Source organism: Lupinus angustifolius, chromosome LG15 (assembly GCF_001865875.1).
Source record: "Lupinus angustifolius cultivar Tanjil chromosome LG15, LupAngTanjil_v1.0, whole genome shotgun sequence".
Lineage (NCBI taxonomy): Eukaryota > Viridiplantae > Streptophyta > Magnoliopsida > Fabales > Fabaceae > Lupinus > Lupinus angustifolius.
This window is the reverse complement of record NC_032023.1, coordinates 1879290-1896613: the sequence shown is the minus strand read 5'-3', so window position 1 is coordinate 1896613 and position 17324 is coordinate 1879290. Positions and strand designations below refer to the sequence as shown.

Genomic DNA, 17324 nt, shown 5'->3' with positions numbered 1-17324 from the left:
CCCAGGATGACTAAAAGGTCAATGGTTCAATTCATGGGAATGATACTTATTAGAAGAGGTACTCACGCACCTCGAAAGGGATTCATTCCTTACTCGTTTTGTGTAAGGAAATACCCTTAATAGTACCCAAAAAAATAAACTAAAAAAGTTGATAGGAAGGTCATTACCTTATTTTCACATTATCCAGCTCAAATGCTTTTTTATTTTCAATTTAAGCTTCATATCGTTACAAATAGGTTTGTATTATATACAAATTTCAAGTTGATTATATATACTGATTTTCCGTTAATTTATAGTTTAAATTTCATTTTTTATGCCACAGTTTCAAAAAAATTAACATATGATTTCGGTATATATTTTTTTCATTTTAAACTGAATAATATAAAAATTCACAGTTATGATTGAGAATGGAGTCTTTAGACGGAAAACGTTTGCGGGATCAAAATGAAACATACAAAAAGTTAGTGGATCAAAATGAAACATACAAAATAACTTAGATAATCATCAATCAAATTTGTCTACGATACTAAAAATACAAAACCAGAGGAAATGAATATAATTAAAAATCCAAAATAGGGAAAAGATTATGCAAAATTATGAACCTCAAGAAACATGGGCCTAACTGTAAATGTTAGGAGTTTACAAGTCTTGGGCACATTCCTCTAACCAAACAACTTAGGGGCACTTGAAGTTTATTGTCACTCACTCACTTACACAAAAGGTAAATTATGAGAATCATAATTCTTTATCATGAATATTTTACAATGGGCTAACCTGTGAAGTCTCATTTAAAAAAAGACAGCTAAACACATTGTTGAAGAAGTCACTGCCCTTGGCAAAACCTCCCCCTCCAACCACAATTTCTGTGTCATACTTGCAAGCTCTTGTACAGTCAGGGCAGTAAGTTACCTGCATCAAAAGGGAATATAAGTCACATAGGAAAACATGCTGACAAGTATATGACAAATAAGATATTGTCGCTTGGTATTCTAAACTCAAACGATTATTTATTTAGGGTTTGTTTGCGAGTTAGTTTGTAGAGATGGATGAAGGGAAATGGAAGGCTTGAGAGTCATCTGACAAATGTGTGTATTTCATGGCTCTAAAGTTTTTCCTTTCTCTCTATTGTCCTTCAATAACCAACTCGCAGACAGACCCATAGTTTCTGACAAAGGCATCCCTACAAACATAGTTGTGTCAGGTTAACCTATTGGACACCGTTGCAACTCAGAGACCTTCCAACAATTGCTTTCTCCAGGTTTTGAAAATGAGTTTATGTCGAAAATAAAGCATTTCGGTATTGAGAAAAGGAGCATCAGAAGAGAACACTGCTTCAGTTACAAACCTCTAGTATCTTAGGTTGAAAAGTGCTGTCCAGCATGACATCAACACCATAAATGGCCCTTGATGTTGGATTGTGCATCTCTGGATGTGCAACAGCAGCTGCCTCAAACACTGATCGGATCAAATTCCTTACTCTTGAGTGTATATCCAACCATTTAACTGTGTGATAAAGGAACATGAATTTGTATCAAGAATTCATTAAAAAATGCAAACATCAAGTGAGAGAAGATAATTGTGAGATAAAAGTGGAACAATCCCCATTACCTTGATGTTCTTCCTCAAATTCCCTAACAAAATCCTTGATATTCTTGAGATTTATGCTTCCACGATAATTCTGAGATCCATATAGTGGCCATGTTAAAACTTATTGAGAAAAGGAAAGGACTGAAATATTCAATATTTCAATCAAATTTTAAACCTAAGATCTTGTTGCGAAACAATATGGTGCTCAAGACAATACCATAACGGTGAAGTGAGTTTCGTACTCAAAAAAACTACTTCTGTCCAAAGAATACTGGTTGTTGGCTATCCTCACCTGAAAATAAAATTCAAAACCTCTTAACTACAATCTTTTAAGAGCATAACAATAAAATACAGGCACTGAAAAAGTTTTTCATAGGCCACACTAACTTATAGATAGAACCGAAAAGATCAGCATACCCAGAAACAATCTGAAAGGAATATCTCCAAAGGGTGCATGCTCCGAACCAGTACTACGTAACGGAGATCAAACTTTTTCCCCTGGAACAAGGCAGGTTGTTCAATATACTTCTGGCAAATCTTTGGACCAGTTTCCATGAGCCGGATAATTGCAGGTAAATTATCAGTTACAGTAGTATCAATAGTTCGGGCCATGTTCCATGGTTTTAAGATCCATAGATTGTTTAGTCCTTCTCTTTGGCGTACATAATAGTCACCTATAAATTGAGATAGTTGTGTTTCAAGATTATATGTCGGCTGCAACCATTGAGGAGATCCATGTGCCTGTGGCAAAACAATTGCCGCCCCCAAAAAAATGATCAAGTTATTAAGAAACCTCAGAGAGAAAAGACATTGACATTTCAATTTATTGGTATGATTGACTTGGACAAGAAAATAAAATTGTTGCGAGCTAAGTATAATACATATTTATTTCAGGATTATGATTAGTATTTAACTAGAAATGGATAACGGACACAGGTCAGTTCATTGAAGATAATATCCACAGCATAAATATAAAATGTTAGTTAACTGTTATCACCTTCTGAAGTGTCTCCGCTAAATGATGTTTCATGACAAGACATGCCTCATAAGGAAATTGGTTAATGTATTGCTGATCTGTTATTCCAGTGGCCTTCTTCATATCCTCATCTATCTGCAAACATGTCCATATTATATCTGCATCCTTCGGTTCATTTGCTGTAGGCAAATCAACATTCAAAGAGAGGGGGAAAGGTCAATTTCACAAAGTATAGTTTTTTAGAGTTTGAACAAGACAACCATAAAATCAAGTCCAATGGAAATTTTGGGCAACCAAAAGCTGGCAATTCTCCTTTAAAAGTGAAAAAATTATACAAAAACCAAGTCTTAGTCCCACTAGGTGGGAAAAGTGAAAAGATTATATCAAACGAAAAAAACATCAATCCAGGCTATTTACATTGAGACTGGCATGTCAAATATGTTCAAGCTGCATCATAATCTAATTACTAATTAAGAATCGCAGCAAAAAAATAAATTAAGATAAAGTTCAAACATTGTGCATTCTACTTACTGACTACAAATTCAGGATGTGTCAAGTACTCCTCTACATGAGGTATATCTGTGTAAACACGTAAAGGACGTCCATCAAGATGACGAATACTTCTAGTCTCAGAACCCTGTTTAGCAGGCAGTATTAAACTTTTGGATTTCAACTTCTGATTGTGCTTTTCATACTCCTGAAAGTAATAAATTAATTAGGCATCCAACTTCCAGAAACTATTGTATACTAGATTTTTAAACAAAAACCATAATCATAATTTCTCTTAGTAGTAGAAGAAATACTTGGGTAAAATAGTTCTCTGGAGTGTGGAACCAAGCAGTAAGTCTGGCAGAACGTTGTTTATCCTCCCCAATACCAAGAAGAAAATCACGAGTGCATTCATCACCTTTCTGAACATTCTGTGTTGGCCATAGAATAGAATAGCTGGGGAAAATGGGACACATTATTACTTGTATGATAACAGTTCTGATTTATTACAAATCCAAAGGTATGCCACAATAAATGCATAAACAAGTATTTCATTTAAAAAAGGAAATAAAAGAGAGTTTCTTATTTAGAAATCTCAAAGATGGGCTATATGCTGGTAATGAAATCACGAAACATTAATGAGCAAGAATTTAAGAAGCCAAACTTAAAGCAAGAAATTTGTGAGAGCAAAAAAGCTGTTCTTTCTCATATAAAAGAAATTCATTAAGGAAAAGCAGAGACAAAAATAAGGGGAGGATAACAAAATAGATGTTACTAATTAGGTAAAGTACAATCATGTCATAAAGCAGCAGATGCATCCATAGAGCATGGAAATATAACTTCTACATCAAAGCACAAGTCTGAAACAGGAAATATAGAAGATAACCTCACAGCTGATGCCAGATTACCCTCTGGCATGAAGAGAAAAGGTGCAACTCTGAAATTTGGCTCATCACTATGCTGCAAAGCTGAACCTAGCTCATCCATCACATACCTTAAAAAACATGTTGTTCGTTACTTGGGTGTGTCATCGGGAAATACAAAACTGACCATCTGTGATTCATGTGACACTTCTATATTATTTTTATTCCATTTGATGTTCTAAATCCAACAACTCAACTGGTGAAACATTGACCAATTCAAGTCGTATTAATAGAATAAAGGATAAATCAACCTACCTTGATATAGTTTTTGCATTTCAATGTGACATACAAAAATACAAAAAAGTAACTTCAATGCATCTACTGATCAAAAGAAAGCTAGTGCAATAATTAGAACCAGGGAAGTAACACAAGTCCATTGCAGGTGAGGTCATACCATATAGATGTCTCATCTATCTTTTCCTCGTCTGCAAGTCTATAAGTCATAAGATATTGCCACATTGCACTTATAACACGGTCAGCAAGAGGCTCATCAGGAGTCCATTCAGGAAGACGAGGAAGAAGCACTGAGTCAATAACATGCTTTCCGGTTTCCAATATTTTTGATGCACTGATGCCATTTAGCTCAGTAACGTTAGGAAGAGATTCCAGTATTTCAATGGCACTTCCTCCAAGTGGTCCCGGAATATCTACCTGAAAATTGCTCAAATTGAAAAGGGCCAAAACGCTGGTTACCACAGTATGGAAATAAATAAAATTAACTCAATAACAAAGATAATTTGGAGCTAAAAAAATGTGATAATATATATTAAAGGTACCTCCAAAGAATGTAAGCAAGAGAATCTTCTCAGTAAATCTAACAAGTCACCAACTGAGTTTTGGTCCAATGGATTTCCATGAATGTTCAAGTATGAAAGGTTTGGCAAACAAATAGGTGAAAACGCCTGAAGAAAAGAGGGGATCATTAAAAGATTAATATCAACACAAACATACATGAGATTAATGAATTGGCATGAGGTTCAACATGTAAATATCGTTAGTTAATTATACTTTGTTTGTCATTTAGCAACTCTTGGGTTAGGGCTCGAGGATACATGCACTCATCATGCAGACTTCCCAGATTTATGAACTTATGAAATCAATTTTACATTCTAGAAAAATATACACTCAGGCCTCGTATCTATACATTTGGAACATAAGGAAGGAAGATAGATGCACAAAGCAGTGAGAAAAAAGGGTAAGAAATGGTTTAACCTTGTTAATTAAATTGTGAATGTTTCTATTTGAAAGGTCAAGAGTGGATACACTCTGCAGTGATCCGTCAACTTGATCAACATTTCCAGGGTTATCTTTTCCATATATCCCTGCACAAAAGCCCAAGGCCCACTCCCCAAAATTGTTTGTGAAAGATGAGTTATAAATTTCCAGTTCTGGTAACTCCTCAGGAACTGCATCTGCAAGCTCACCATCACTAAAAGTAAAGTAATTTAGTTTTATTCAATACGAAGGAGTGACGAGATGAACAAACTATGCAGTTTAAGAATCTTTAAATATGATAAAACTTACCAATTTGCAAGAGCCGGGTTATTGTTCACCCAGAGTCCTTTAAGGTGTTTAAATTTGATAACTTCCTGAACAATCATTTCCAGTATGTTGAGCTTGTTTCCATACAGGCTAAGTGCCAATAGATCCTGAAACAATGAAAGGGGATAGGAGAGCGTTATGTACTCAAACTACAATGGGAAAACAAGAGAAATTAAATAAAAACTGACAATGACTATAAAATGACAGGAGCTGAGATAACAGACTAAAATGAATAACAGAGGGACTTTTATAATGAATGTTAGGTTATTACTTCTTTAATTTTTTTGGTGAGATAGGTTATTACTTATTGTTAGGGAGCTTGGATTGGTATTATTAATAATAGCAGCTGGCCTAATTATTGGTATAAATAAATAAGGGTATTAGGTTAAGGTTTCATAAGCACTTTATTCATAATCGTAGCGATAATATTGTCAGTTTACAGAAGTCTCTCTTTTCCCTTCTTCCTGACCCTAAACCTATAATTCTTCAACAATACAATACATAAATAATAAATTAATAATAATAGTGCATGTCATCCAACAACAAGCTTCGATGTCTTATTACAAGACTCCGGCATTTAATGAGCATGACAATTTCTGAGTTCAATGAAGCAATAACATAAAGCTTCTTCTACTCATATTATAACAATATACAAAATTAGAAATTCGAAACTATTAACAAATGAGTTATATACCGGAAATCTAGTAGGTAACTCAAGAGACAGGAGCATATCATCATCAATGTTGAGGTCGTCAAGCTCCAACCATCTCAACACACCATCTCCTTTCTCTCTTGCCTCTTGAACTTCACTCTCCAATATTTCCACAACGTCAGGCTTATCACTCTCCTCATGTGATGAAACCCTATCACCATTAGCATCCGAATTCAGATCAATATCCACACACATCAAAGCACCCATCCTCTCCACCAATCCCGGAACCTCATGAAGCTACAAACAACCACCAAACAAAACCAATATTAACACATTGAAAACGGTTAACTTCAACTAAATTGTAGGGTACTCATTATTTACACTATTAAATTAGTAAATTAGCAACATATCTCTCGAGATTATATGAGTGTGCATGGGAAGATTGGACCAAGTTATCCCGAACCAACCCAATTCTTTTTATAGGGACATTTATCCGGTCCCAAACCCGACTCGCCATAAACATATGTTAACATAATAATGTTGAGGAAAAAAAAAAGTATGCACGGAGAGTGTAAGAGTTTTATACAATGTGACTGCATCATCCACCATTCATGTTGAATATAATCATTGACACTTCAAAAAAAAAAAAAGTAATTCAAATTAATAGTGGATGGTATACTTATATATAAACCTTTACTCTGACAGTGTATGTATATATATTACAGTAAATAATGTTTACATTTGAAAAGTTAACTCACATAATTAAGTACAAAACTAAATATAATATATTTTAAAACAATAATACCAATATAAAACATCAGACTTAATTTATAGAACTGGAATTCGTCACGATTGAAGTTAGAAAAATCAGTAAGATTAGACCGTTTCTTGAACTAGTCTTTGAATTAAATTAAGCATACAAATTAGTCCTTAAACAATTATTAAATTTATAAAACGAAAAATTAGAAACAAAACAAAAAATGAACTTACAACTCGGTCACTGAGTTACTAATTTACTATGTAATTGTTAAAACCTTCAAACTACGAAACCTTAAAGGAGAAAATGAACGTTATTATAAGAAGAATATAAGGACCTGTTTGTAAGCATCAGTGAGTCTGAAAGTCCAAGCATGATCGACGAGGAACACGTTAGACTCCTTCGCCATGGAATCTGACGTCAGAACGAGACATCTCTTGCGACCGTCCTCAGAGGAATCAATTTGGAAGTGTTCGCCGCCGTCGAAGGTGTCGCCGGCGAGTTTCTGGAAGAGTAAGCGGTGGAGATTTTCCGGCAAGCCTGAGGCAGTGAGTAACAGCGCGTGAACTTTGACAAACTCTTCGTAGGTTTGAATTCTCTTCGTGCCGTTAATGGCTACCATTTTTCTCTGACTATGTGAAGTGCAAGTTGTGAGAGTGAAGTTGCAGTGACACGAAGGTTTCAGAGTTCGGTATGAAGGGAATGGATCGGGTCTTTGGAATGGGCCTTTTATGTGTGGAAGCCCATTTCACGAAGATGGGCTTCGAGGGAGGCCCAAGTTTTACTTATTTTATATATGTTCATTAACAATTTAATATTTATGCATTGTCAATATAAAGATTTATACATAAGATTTAATATGTATACATTATCGTGTAAGTGTTTTTTACACTGTTAACAAATTATTCATCATTGATTTATTAATCACTATTAACTTTTAAAAAAATAATACAAATCGATAGTGGATAATGTACTAACAGTGTAAAAAACTTTATACAAAACTCTTACATTAATGCATACATTTTTTCCCAAAGATAAATGTTACATTTTAGGTGAGAGAAGTGCTGAGTGCAGTTAAGTTAAAAAGAATGGTGATATACTAATTTATATTACCAATGGTAATCTCTTCACTTTTTATGAAGGAACTAATTTATTTTAAGATGTGTGGTTGTCTCTTCTGAACATGTATTGCTCCTAGGCAAAATGAATTGAATCTAATAACATATTTAATACAATAAACTAGCATAATAGGGGATTATATACATGTATACATATTGTCTAATATATTTTGTCTTTATAATCCATAATTCATAAGGTAATTATAATAGTATATTGATTATAACTATGATGTTATATTATTAATTTATAATTGTAATATCATATTAATTCAGTATGATACAATGATTAAACATTTATTGTTAAACAAATTTTCTATTATGACTAGAGTGAACTATATTTTAATTTATGGGTATACAAATTCACTAACACATTAATATCTCACTCTTTTTAATTTTTAGCATTATTAACAATATTTCTTCACTTTTTTAGGTAAAGAATAAATTTATTCCAAGGTTCAGGACAATATCTCCTAACAAATGTCACTTTTAAGAATTAAAATTTTGATCTTTATAATATTTAATAGAGTCTTACATAACCAATGTTGATTTGGATCAAATAAAGATAATATATGTATAAAAGTTTAATATATATACATGGGGGAAACTAGTCCCATAAGTGCTGATGTGCCAATAATAGAAAAGAATAGTAAAGATAAATAAATGTGAGGCTTATCCATTGAGCAATGATAGCAATAAAATGCTCCACCAAAAATACTCCTATACCATCAAACCTCGTTATTTAAACTAACGGACGTTGATTCAAGTGATACATGTTTTTCATTCCCCTTAAGTAAAGTTTTCGAATATTGTGGATATGAAAAAATATCCGCTAGAAGTCTGGCGTACCTTTTGAATGTTCCCAGCTCAGACATATTGTCTCGAGTACGAGACAGTCTGAAACCAAAAAAAGAACCTCCTCATTCAAATCCATCAAACTTAATCATTTCACTCTCAAATTCATTCTTTCATTCATTCCCTTATGCTTTCCTCAACTCAATTCAATTCAAATCATTGAATTCCCATTTTCCATTTTCTTCTTATTTTTTTCTTCAACTTCAATAACCTCTTCAACCTAGTTCTAACTAAAACATAAACAAAACAAAAAACATGTCTCCTATGTCAACACTTGTTATTCACACACCTACTTTTCATACCTTATCCTTCAATTGCTCTCATAATTCTTACAAATTCCCAACAACATGTTCCACGTGGGCCATGGATTTCAGATTTTCACAAACAGTGAATAATAGCAATAGTAGTATGAAGAAGGAAGAGGAAGTTTCAGTGAAGCAATTTTCAAACCCATCGATTCCAAAGTTTGAAACTTTGAAGTCCAATAATCTCCAATTTGACCGTTTGCAACCATCGGATCAAGAATTGGGTCGAGGGAATAAGTTTGAGTTTGGGAATTTTGTTGCAAGAGAAGCTGTTCTTGATGAAGAATATTGGGTATGCCATAAATTATTAGATAGATGAGTTTTCAGTAATCATTTTATTTATTTATTGGTTTATATTCATGTATTATTTATGTTATAATTTTATTTATTCAGTGGAAACTTTGAGGTCAAACAATCTTCAGTTTATGGTACTATCTATTTATTTTCCATATAGTTGATCTGTATCATAAAGATTCGACAAAGTTTTACAAAAGTTTAGGTCAGATGTTGACACCCTAACATAACCTTCACTTTTTTATCCGAGCTTAAGACCGACTATGTATAGCATTAATTAAGCACACATAGGCAGGTTTGTTGGATAGTGAATGATAAAAGTCTCGTAAGGAGAGTAGATCAAATGGAAGTTAGTCAAATTCCTAGAGAGACCAAGAAAAACCATTGATTAAATGATAAAAAAAGACTTAGAGCTTAATGCTTCGTCAATGAACATGATTTATGTTAGAGCATTATTGCGTCGTTCAATCCAGGTAGCTGACTCCGCCTAGTGGGATAAAAGCTTGATTCTTGTTGTTGTATTTATTTGTTTTCCATATGTCTACTTATTTATTTGTTTTGTGTAAATTTTGTTGTAGACAGCAGCATGGCTAAGGGCAGAAAGTCACTGGGAGAATCGAATGTATGAAAGGTATGATGCATAGAATATATCAAAGATGTCGAATTTTCTTTCATTGACTTATATTGCTAGGTGATAAGAATTCTGAAGAATGAATGTGAAAATTTTGTTTCTAAAAGTTAGGGATATGGTATATTGTGCGAACATGCTTGGTGTTGTGGTAAGCAAGCCGCGCGCTACTAAGGGTAGGAATAAATTTAAACCCTCGAAAATACAATTGTTGAGAGGGCCTCTTAGTTATAAATAGTGTATGAAGGGTTAGTGTTATAGCAATGTCTGTGTATGAGAATACCTTGGTTAAAGACCAGAAATAAATTTTGTGGCACTTTAGTAAGACGATAAACCAAATCAAGATGAATACGAAAGTATGTTGGTTTAGTTAATAGTATTATAGAAAAAACGTGCCTGTCAATGTTGTGTCTAATTCATTTGCTATGAATCATGATAAATGAAATTTCGATGCCACTGACTTCCATTATGTTTTATCCAGATACGCCGATAACTTCAAAAGGAAATTTGCTGAGCAGGTAGGGACGAATACTAATTACTTTTCTCAGTTTGTACTGTGCACAAATGGAGTATTTCATGAAAATCTTAACAATAATTCATATTTCTTAGGAATTCAATGCAGTAAAAAGGCGGTGCAAGTCACAGAGTGGGGAGACTTGTGCATGCATTATCACGGTAAATCAATGTCATCCTAGACTCTGATTTAATAGAGAATCCCAGGTTGGAATATATACTTCAAAACTCTGATTTGATGATTAAAATGATTATATCTGCCAAGTTCCTTACCTTTGATAATTAATCGATGTCCTCTAGTATGTTTCACCTTATGGTGTTTGGTATCAAGTTTTTCAGGTCAAGAAAGAACAGAAGAATGTAAAGCGCTCAATATTAAAAAGTGTTGTAGGAACCCTCGATTTGAATATCCGATATTTACTTCAAGGGGAGACCTTTCCCGGGGTATTATTACACTTGATACATTTCTAATTGCTGCAAATACATGTGTTGTTTTGTCTAGCCTGGGGGCTTTTATGCTTTAACAATTTAAGCGTTTGTGTAGGAACGAGTGAAGGCCCCACACTTTTGCAGCATCAAGAGAACACCACCAAGCAGATATGGCTATATTTCAAACTTATGTGTTGCCAAATCTGCTCGTCGTCAGGGTATTGCAAGCAACACGTTGTATTTTGCTGTTCAAGCTGCAAAATCTAATGGTAACGTTGTTATGAACGTTGAAGCTGTATAGTTTTATGTCTGTTATAGAAACATGAAACAAAACCAAAAGGTTTACCGTACCTTCGTTCATTTAGCAGGTGTGACACAGTTATATGTGCATGTTGACAGGAATAACAATCCTGCACAGATATTGTATCAGAAGATGGGATTCGAGGTAATACAACTACTTTTTCACCTCTATTTCCTGTTTTTCGCAACATGCTTATAATTTATATATACCTGTGAGTTGCAATAATTGTCTATGCTTCCTCACCATTTTCAGATGGTTGAAACAGCAAACTCCCGGTTCTTACTGGAGGAAACATACTTGTTACGATTGCAGATGTAAAATACAAAGGATTATTACTTATGCTTCAATTTTCAATTTGATAGCTTCAAGGTACAAATACCCTCAGTTCCTGTAATCATTAAAGGTATAACCCCTTTATTTTTGGTGGAGGTACAACCTTTAGTTGATGTAAAATTGTAAATGCATGTACATGCCCATGTTGTATGACAACAACCAAGCCTTATAACCCCTTCATGTACATGCCCATGTTGTACTGAAGTAATTTGTTTCCTTTTTAATGTAGCGGTCTTTACATACTGCAGTTTTTCTAGGCGTCTTGTTTTCTTCATGTGGTTAAATTTGAGGAAAAGAACAAACTCAGATGTATTGCATTTTAAAAGAGTGATGTAACTGAACAAGTGTATCTGTTGTTTAATTATTGCTGTGTTGGATTTACATTTGTGGTTAAATGGTCATATTCCTTGATTCTAGTGTATTCCTTGGATTTGCTTTCTTTCACGGGAACAACAGAATAATAAGTCTATAAAGGCCAATTTATGCACCAGAAATCACTTCACTACGAATTAAACTGTAAGTAGCTTCTCTGCTATGACCTGATACAAGCAGTTAATGCTTACAATCAAGGTTTTAAATTGTACTTGGGGTCATGGGTTAGTGCAGTTGAGTTGCTGTGAGTGGTGATTTGAATGGTGGGGGGTAGACGGGTCGGGCTGTTTTGGCCATAGTTGGAGGTCGTTCATGGTGGTTGCAAGTCCACCATGGTTGAGGACATGAGTTCAGGGTTGGTGGTGGTGATGGACATGGATTCACGATAGAAGGTGTGGTTTCGTGTCGGTGGAGTTGCATATGCAGAGTAAATAGGACTCACAATCAAGGCAGAATGGTGACAACAAGGTCTGGTTGGATGGAGGTTGACGGTTGCTAGGGGGAAGACGAATAGGGTGTAGATGAGATGGTTTGACAGTCATGCCTGGGTGGAGTCGACGATCGGTGAGGGCGAACAGGGGTTGGGAGGTGATGTTCGGTGATAAAGAGGTCACGAATTCAATTCCTATAAAAAAAAACATGTCTCTTATCTATATTTCTTGATGATCAACAATTAACTCCCTACTAGATGCAGCGAAGAGGTATCATCTGGTTACCTTGTTGCTTTGCATGATTCAAGGTAGGGTGGTTTTAGATGAGACTTGTGTTATATTATTTCCAACACAAGCATTCACAAGGACAGAAATATATTCCCAACACTTGTACTATATTATTTCCAAAACTTATCCATAGGATGTTCTGCCATCAATTTAATAGTCAAACTGCTGTAATCTATAAGTATCATTTCAGATTCTAAGTTATGATAAATTTATATAGACTGATGAATAATTCAAAGCAACTTGATGAGGATCAAGTTTTTACACATGTTGCAATACAGAATACATCTTCAAACCAATAATTTGGATCTGCAGGTTTGAGTGGCCATTTAGAAAAGCATATTTTACCTGCAAAAATACATTACATTTAAAACCTTTTTGTACTAAATATATAATTTCTTTATAGACTTGGTGAATCATATCATTGAACTTTACCAAAAAGCTCAAATATATAAGATGATACTAGTTACAAAACCTGTGAAGTGATGTGAGTGGTGGCATTATTCATCACTTAACACCATATTTTTCCTCAATTACAATAAGCTTATCACAAAGTTGAGTATACACAGCATTGTCAACCCAAAATTATAATAAGTAGCATTGGTGTTCAATCTATATGGTCAGCTTTGTGATTTTTCATCTGTTATTCATTCTTCTGTTTATTGTCAAAATGTACAAACTTGATTCAAAACATTCCTGAATGAATGTTTCTTATTTTTCTACTTCAAGAGCATTTGATGGACACCAAATAGATCATATTATCACTTCTCTTTGTTTCAAAATACATTTACATCAAAATAATAAATCTAATGAGTGTAATAACTCTTACAATGTAAAAAACTCTTATACTTTAGTGCATACATTTTTTTCTCATATAATATTTTACCTGGTAAAGTTATCGAATTAAAGATCCGGGTACCTCCAATACAAAAATGTTATTCCTTTTACCCAAAAAAACAAAAAAATTATTGCCAGGAAGCCATCATTTATAAGGTTCCCCTTGTGTTTATCATCACCATTACTGAAAACACCACATTGAATCATCTACTAGAAAAGCATAAATTCCATCTACAATTTTGCTTGCCATACAATGATGTTTTGCTTGATTCACAATATTATTGAGCAACCATCATAAGAATGAACATGCAAACACAAACAGTGGCTAAGGATTTTTCATTTGGTAAGTATCCTACAAGGACAATATAAACACACAAATGTGTACAATATACCCCCACCCCAACATTCCAATGTCTAACCTCCCAAAAAATAAGGGAAAGAAAGAACAACACTAGAATTGTATAATAGATTCAACAAGGTCTTGAACAGGGGCTAGCTCTGCTTTCTCAATCAAACCGAATTCCTGCATACACAAATATAGCATCTTAGGCAGTAAATTCAAAAGGAAATAAAATGATGATAGTGATGAAGTTAAACTTAAAAGCATGTGTCCATATTTGTGTATTCAACTCCTATTTTTTTACACTTGGCTAATGGTATATAAATCGTAGTTAGTCGTGTGTATTGGATAGCTAACGGGTTTTTTAATGAGTACATTGGTGGTTAATAGTTAGCTCGTTAACCATTCAACACACATGATTAATCACGATTTACGCATTAATCAGGTGTAAAAACGTAGTGCGGGGTGATAGTGTTGTTCTACATTTGAATTGGGATAAGAGGGAGGGAGTAATGCTAAAGCATGTGACACTCCCTCTTCCTCGAAACAACACGGCCAACCCAATACAGAACCAAAAGAGAAAGAAACAAATCGCCAACGGAGTCTTTATAACCACTTACCCAAGTAAATAAAACAAAATGCTTGAAGCAAGTATTCAGATGAGCTTCTTCCTTCAAACTCACAATCTTCTGAAAATGTGAGTGATAGATGTGAGCATATACACGGAATAATCTCTTGAAAATTGTCTTGACAACATCTCGGAAATTAGCCGGAAAGGGAGCTCCTGCAGCAGTGCAGCAATCAATTAAAACAATGTTATGATTCATATAATTAGAAAATAACAGTCCTGAAAACTTAACCAAGTGCCCAACTAGCTTTATTGATATGTTAAACATACCTAACTTTTGAGGAAAAATTGTTTCATCATCTAGCTGAGTTTCAATCCAATCCATCAAGTACTCAACATACTTCGGAGCAGATACCTCTATCGGTTTCTTGATAATGACACCATCAGCCCATCTATACTCGTACCTGCCGAGTTTATTGCATTAAATAATTGTCTCATATATATGTTCAATCTTGTTTACTAAGATTTAACTTGTCCAATTTGGAAAATAAAGCTTAGGACAGATGAATAGTTGTTACTTTGGTCCTGCAGTCATTGTTGGACAGTTGTTTGCTGTGCAGAATTCTGTAAGTGTACCGAAGAGGATATTCACTTGATTAAAAAAGTCGACGGCTGCAACCCAAAAACGGAAATGGGCAAAGTTTTCGTAAGCAATTTTTCAGTGAAAAATCATTTACATTCAGGAATTATATACTGAGCTGTGTAAATACGGAAATTTACATGCAACACCGAACAATTACAGAGAAGAGTTCAAGAAAGAATAAAATTCCGTAGATTAAAGAAACTTACTGTTTACAGCTAGCCATTCATTGATATCTTCACCAGGAGGCAGTTTAACAGCTTCCCTCAAATTACCACTACCCAATGTAGCATCAATATGCTTTTGAAGTTGAGCACCCTGCGTTTCATAAACGAAATGCATAAATTGAAGTTCAACTAATCGAACGTACAAAATAAAGAAAAGTACAAGAGAATCCGGTAACGAGAAGTAAAAAGACCAACCTTACTTCCAGAAGGAGCACTCTTTTTTGGACGAAATGTTTTTTGGTTTCTACATGGATCAAAATTTGGTTATCCTTGATTAGTCATAAACAGAAGAGAGAAAACAAGCTTATCATACTACGAGCTCCCTAAAAAGGAGAAAACAGCAAAAATAATCAAATCAAACAATTCATTTCTGTATGAAAAAGTTAGCAGGGAGAAGTCGCAAACATGAATGATTCGAGAAATATAATCATTATCATTGATATGGTGACATCTCATATCTGTATTGATTCTAATTTTATCAACCATAGTTTTGAAATGGTTACTTTTGAGCTTTACATGCTTAAGAATGTTAAGAAGTGTAGTATCTTTGCCCCATTTTACAAACTTTTTGAATTGTCATAACCAAAATGTACATTACAAAAAAAGTCAATAGTATTATATAAAGTTTCACGGCATAATATTCATCATTCGACATTTCCGAGCTGCCTATATATTAGAGAAGCAGCTAAAACTCAACAAAAGCATCCTTGTAAAACCAAGTCAAGTATCAGTGTATGACCAGCTGAGAATCACACAAGTATATCTAACATATCAATATCATAACACTACCTACAGTTCGACAAAACAGTATCTTTCAAAGCCCCGAAATTACATCCTCGCAACGGTAGTAATATCACACCAAGTTTAAAAACGTTAGCATCATTCATATTTCTATTTTAGTTGTCTGTCCTGAAGCTTCACAAAGAGACAAATTCACATTGCTTTCACACAAAGTCATAATCAAATTGAAGCAAATAGATTTTACATTCACAATCATATTATCAACACAGACAACCATGATGTCAGTTTTACTTCCATGATCAACCATTTCATTTCACAGGGTAAAAAGTTAACTAGGTTCAAAGGGGTTAACAAAACTCTAAGATCAAAACAAAAGGGAATTTTTTTGTATGTTTGTTTGGTTAAATTTTCACTACAACCATTATCTATTTCAGCTTTTATGACAAGCTGAGTTTTTCACCTTCTCACAATAAAATTCTGCCAAAATCACTTTTACAAAATTACTTTTTTTAAGACTAAACCTTCATGCCATAATTCAAAAAATCAAGGGCAGCCTCAAAAACCAAAATCTGAGTTCCTCATCAAAAGGGTAAAATAAAAAACACAGAAAATGAATGAAGGTAAACACAAACTAATATGCATGATCCAAAATGGAAAAAAAATGAAACTTGAAAAAAGGGTACCTGTTTCCAAGACCAAAGAGACTCATGGTGTGGAAATCCCAAAGGGTCTCTTCCACCTTGTATCAAAAAAAAAGAGAGAAGCCAAAAATTGAAGAATAAGCAAAAAAGAGTTTATTTATTTATATATAAATATAGAGAGACAGAGAGAGACAAAGACATAGACAAAGAATCCTTAACCTCCCTATTTGCCAGTCTGTCATATTTCTCTCTCCTCTTTCTCTCTCTTCCACTCAACCTTCTTTATTCTTCTTCCATTCCAATATTCCTTTCTCCAACCATATTTATACCTTACCTTATCATTCTTAATTTGTTTTTATTTTATTAGGTAATATTTATTGTTAATTCTCTATTTACTTTTTCCTTTTTAAATCTCCCAAATTAAGATTTTGATGCATGAATTATAAGAAGTATTGTTCAAAATCTTAAAATTATCATATAGGGATATATTTAACAATTTAATTTTGATATACTTGACTTTCGGTGTGATTTTTGACTATTATT

The 17324-nt window shown here is 33.9% G+C and overlaps 3 protein-coding genes across 5 annotated transcripts; 1 reads left to right on the top strand and 2 right to left on the bottom strand.

The window, feature by feature from the left end:
- LOC109328175 (tubulin--tyrosine ligase-like protein 12) lies at positions 532–7592 on the bottom strand. Its single transcript, XM_019561501.1, has 15 exons — positions 7264–7592; positions 6212–6466; positions 5500–5624; positions 5188–5404; positions 4752–4877; positions 4370–4626; positions 3939–4046; positions 3367–3508; positions 3095–3260; positions 2585–2742; positions 2005–2328; positions 1805–1879; positions 1609–1678; positions 1346–1503; positions 532–909 (listed from the first exon to the last, which is right to left on the bottom strand). The coding sequence occupies exons 1-15, from the start codon at positions 7546–7548 to the stop codon at positions 760–762; spliced, it is 2616 nt and encodes an 871-aa protein (XP_019417046.1). The 5' UTR covers positions 7549–7592; the 3' UTR covers positions 532–759.
- LOC109328177 lies at positions 8974–11849 on the top strand. 3 transcript variants are annotated; one of them, XM_019561504.1, is made up of 9 exons: positions 8974–9051; positions 9138–9493; positions 10074–10126; positions 10605–10641; positions 10733–10798; positions 10976–11080; positions 11181–11334; positions 11434–11510; positions 11619–11849. In XM_019561504.1, exons 1-9 carry the CDS (start codon positions 9024–9026, stop codon positions 11682–11684), a joined length of 942 nt encoding a protein of 313 aa, XP_019417049.1. In that variant the 5' UTR covers positions 8974–9023; the 3' UTR covers positions 11685–11849. The 3 variants fall into 3 exon arrangements, with proteins under 3 accessions (XP_019417049.1, XP_019417048.1, XP_019417050.1); XM_019561503.1 differs by having other exon boundaries at positions 11431–11510; XM_019561505.1 differs by lacking the exon at positions 8974–9051 and having other exon boundaries at positions 9079–9493; positions 11431–11510.
- Positions 13824–17032, bottom strand: LOC109328241 (MOB kinase activator-like 1A). Its single transcript, XM_019561616.1, has 7 exons — positions 16824–17032; positions 15595–15643; positions 15382–15490; positions 15111–15204; positions 14863–14996; positions 14585–14748; positions 13824–14147 (listed from the first exon to the last, which is right to left on the bottom strand). Exons 1-7 carry the CDS (start codon positions 16847–16849, stop codon positions 14076–14078), a joined length of 648 nt encoding a protein of 215 aa, XP_019417161.1. The 5' UTR covers positions 16850–17032; the 3' UTR covers positions 13824–14075.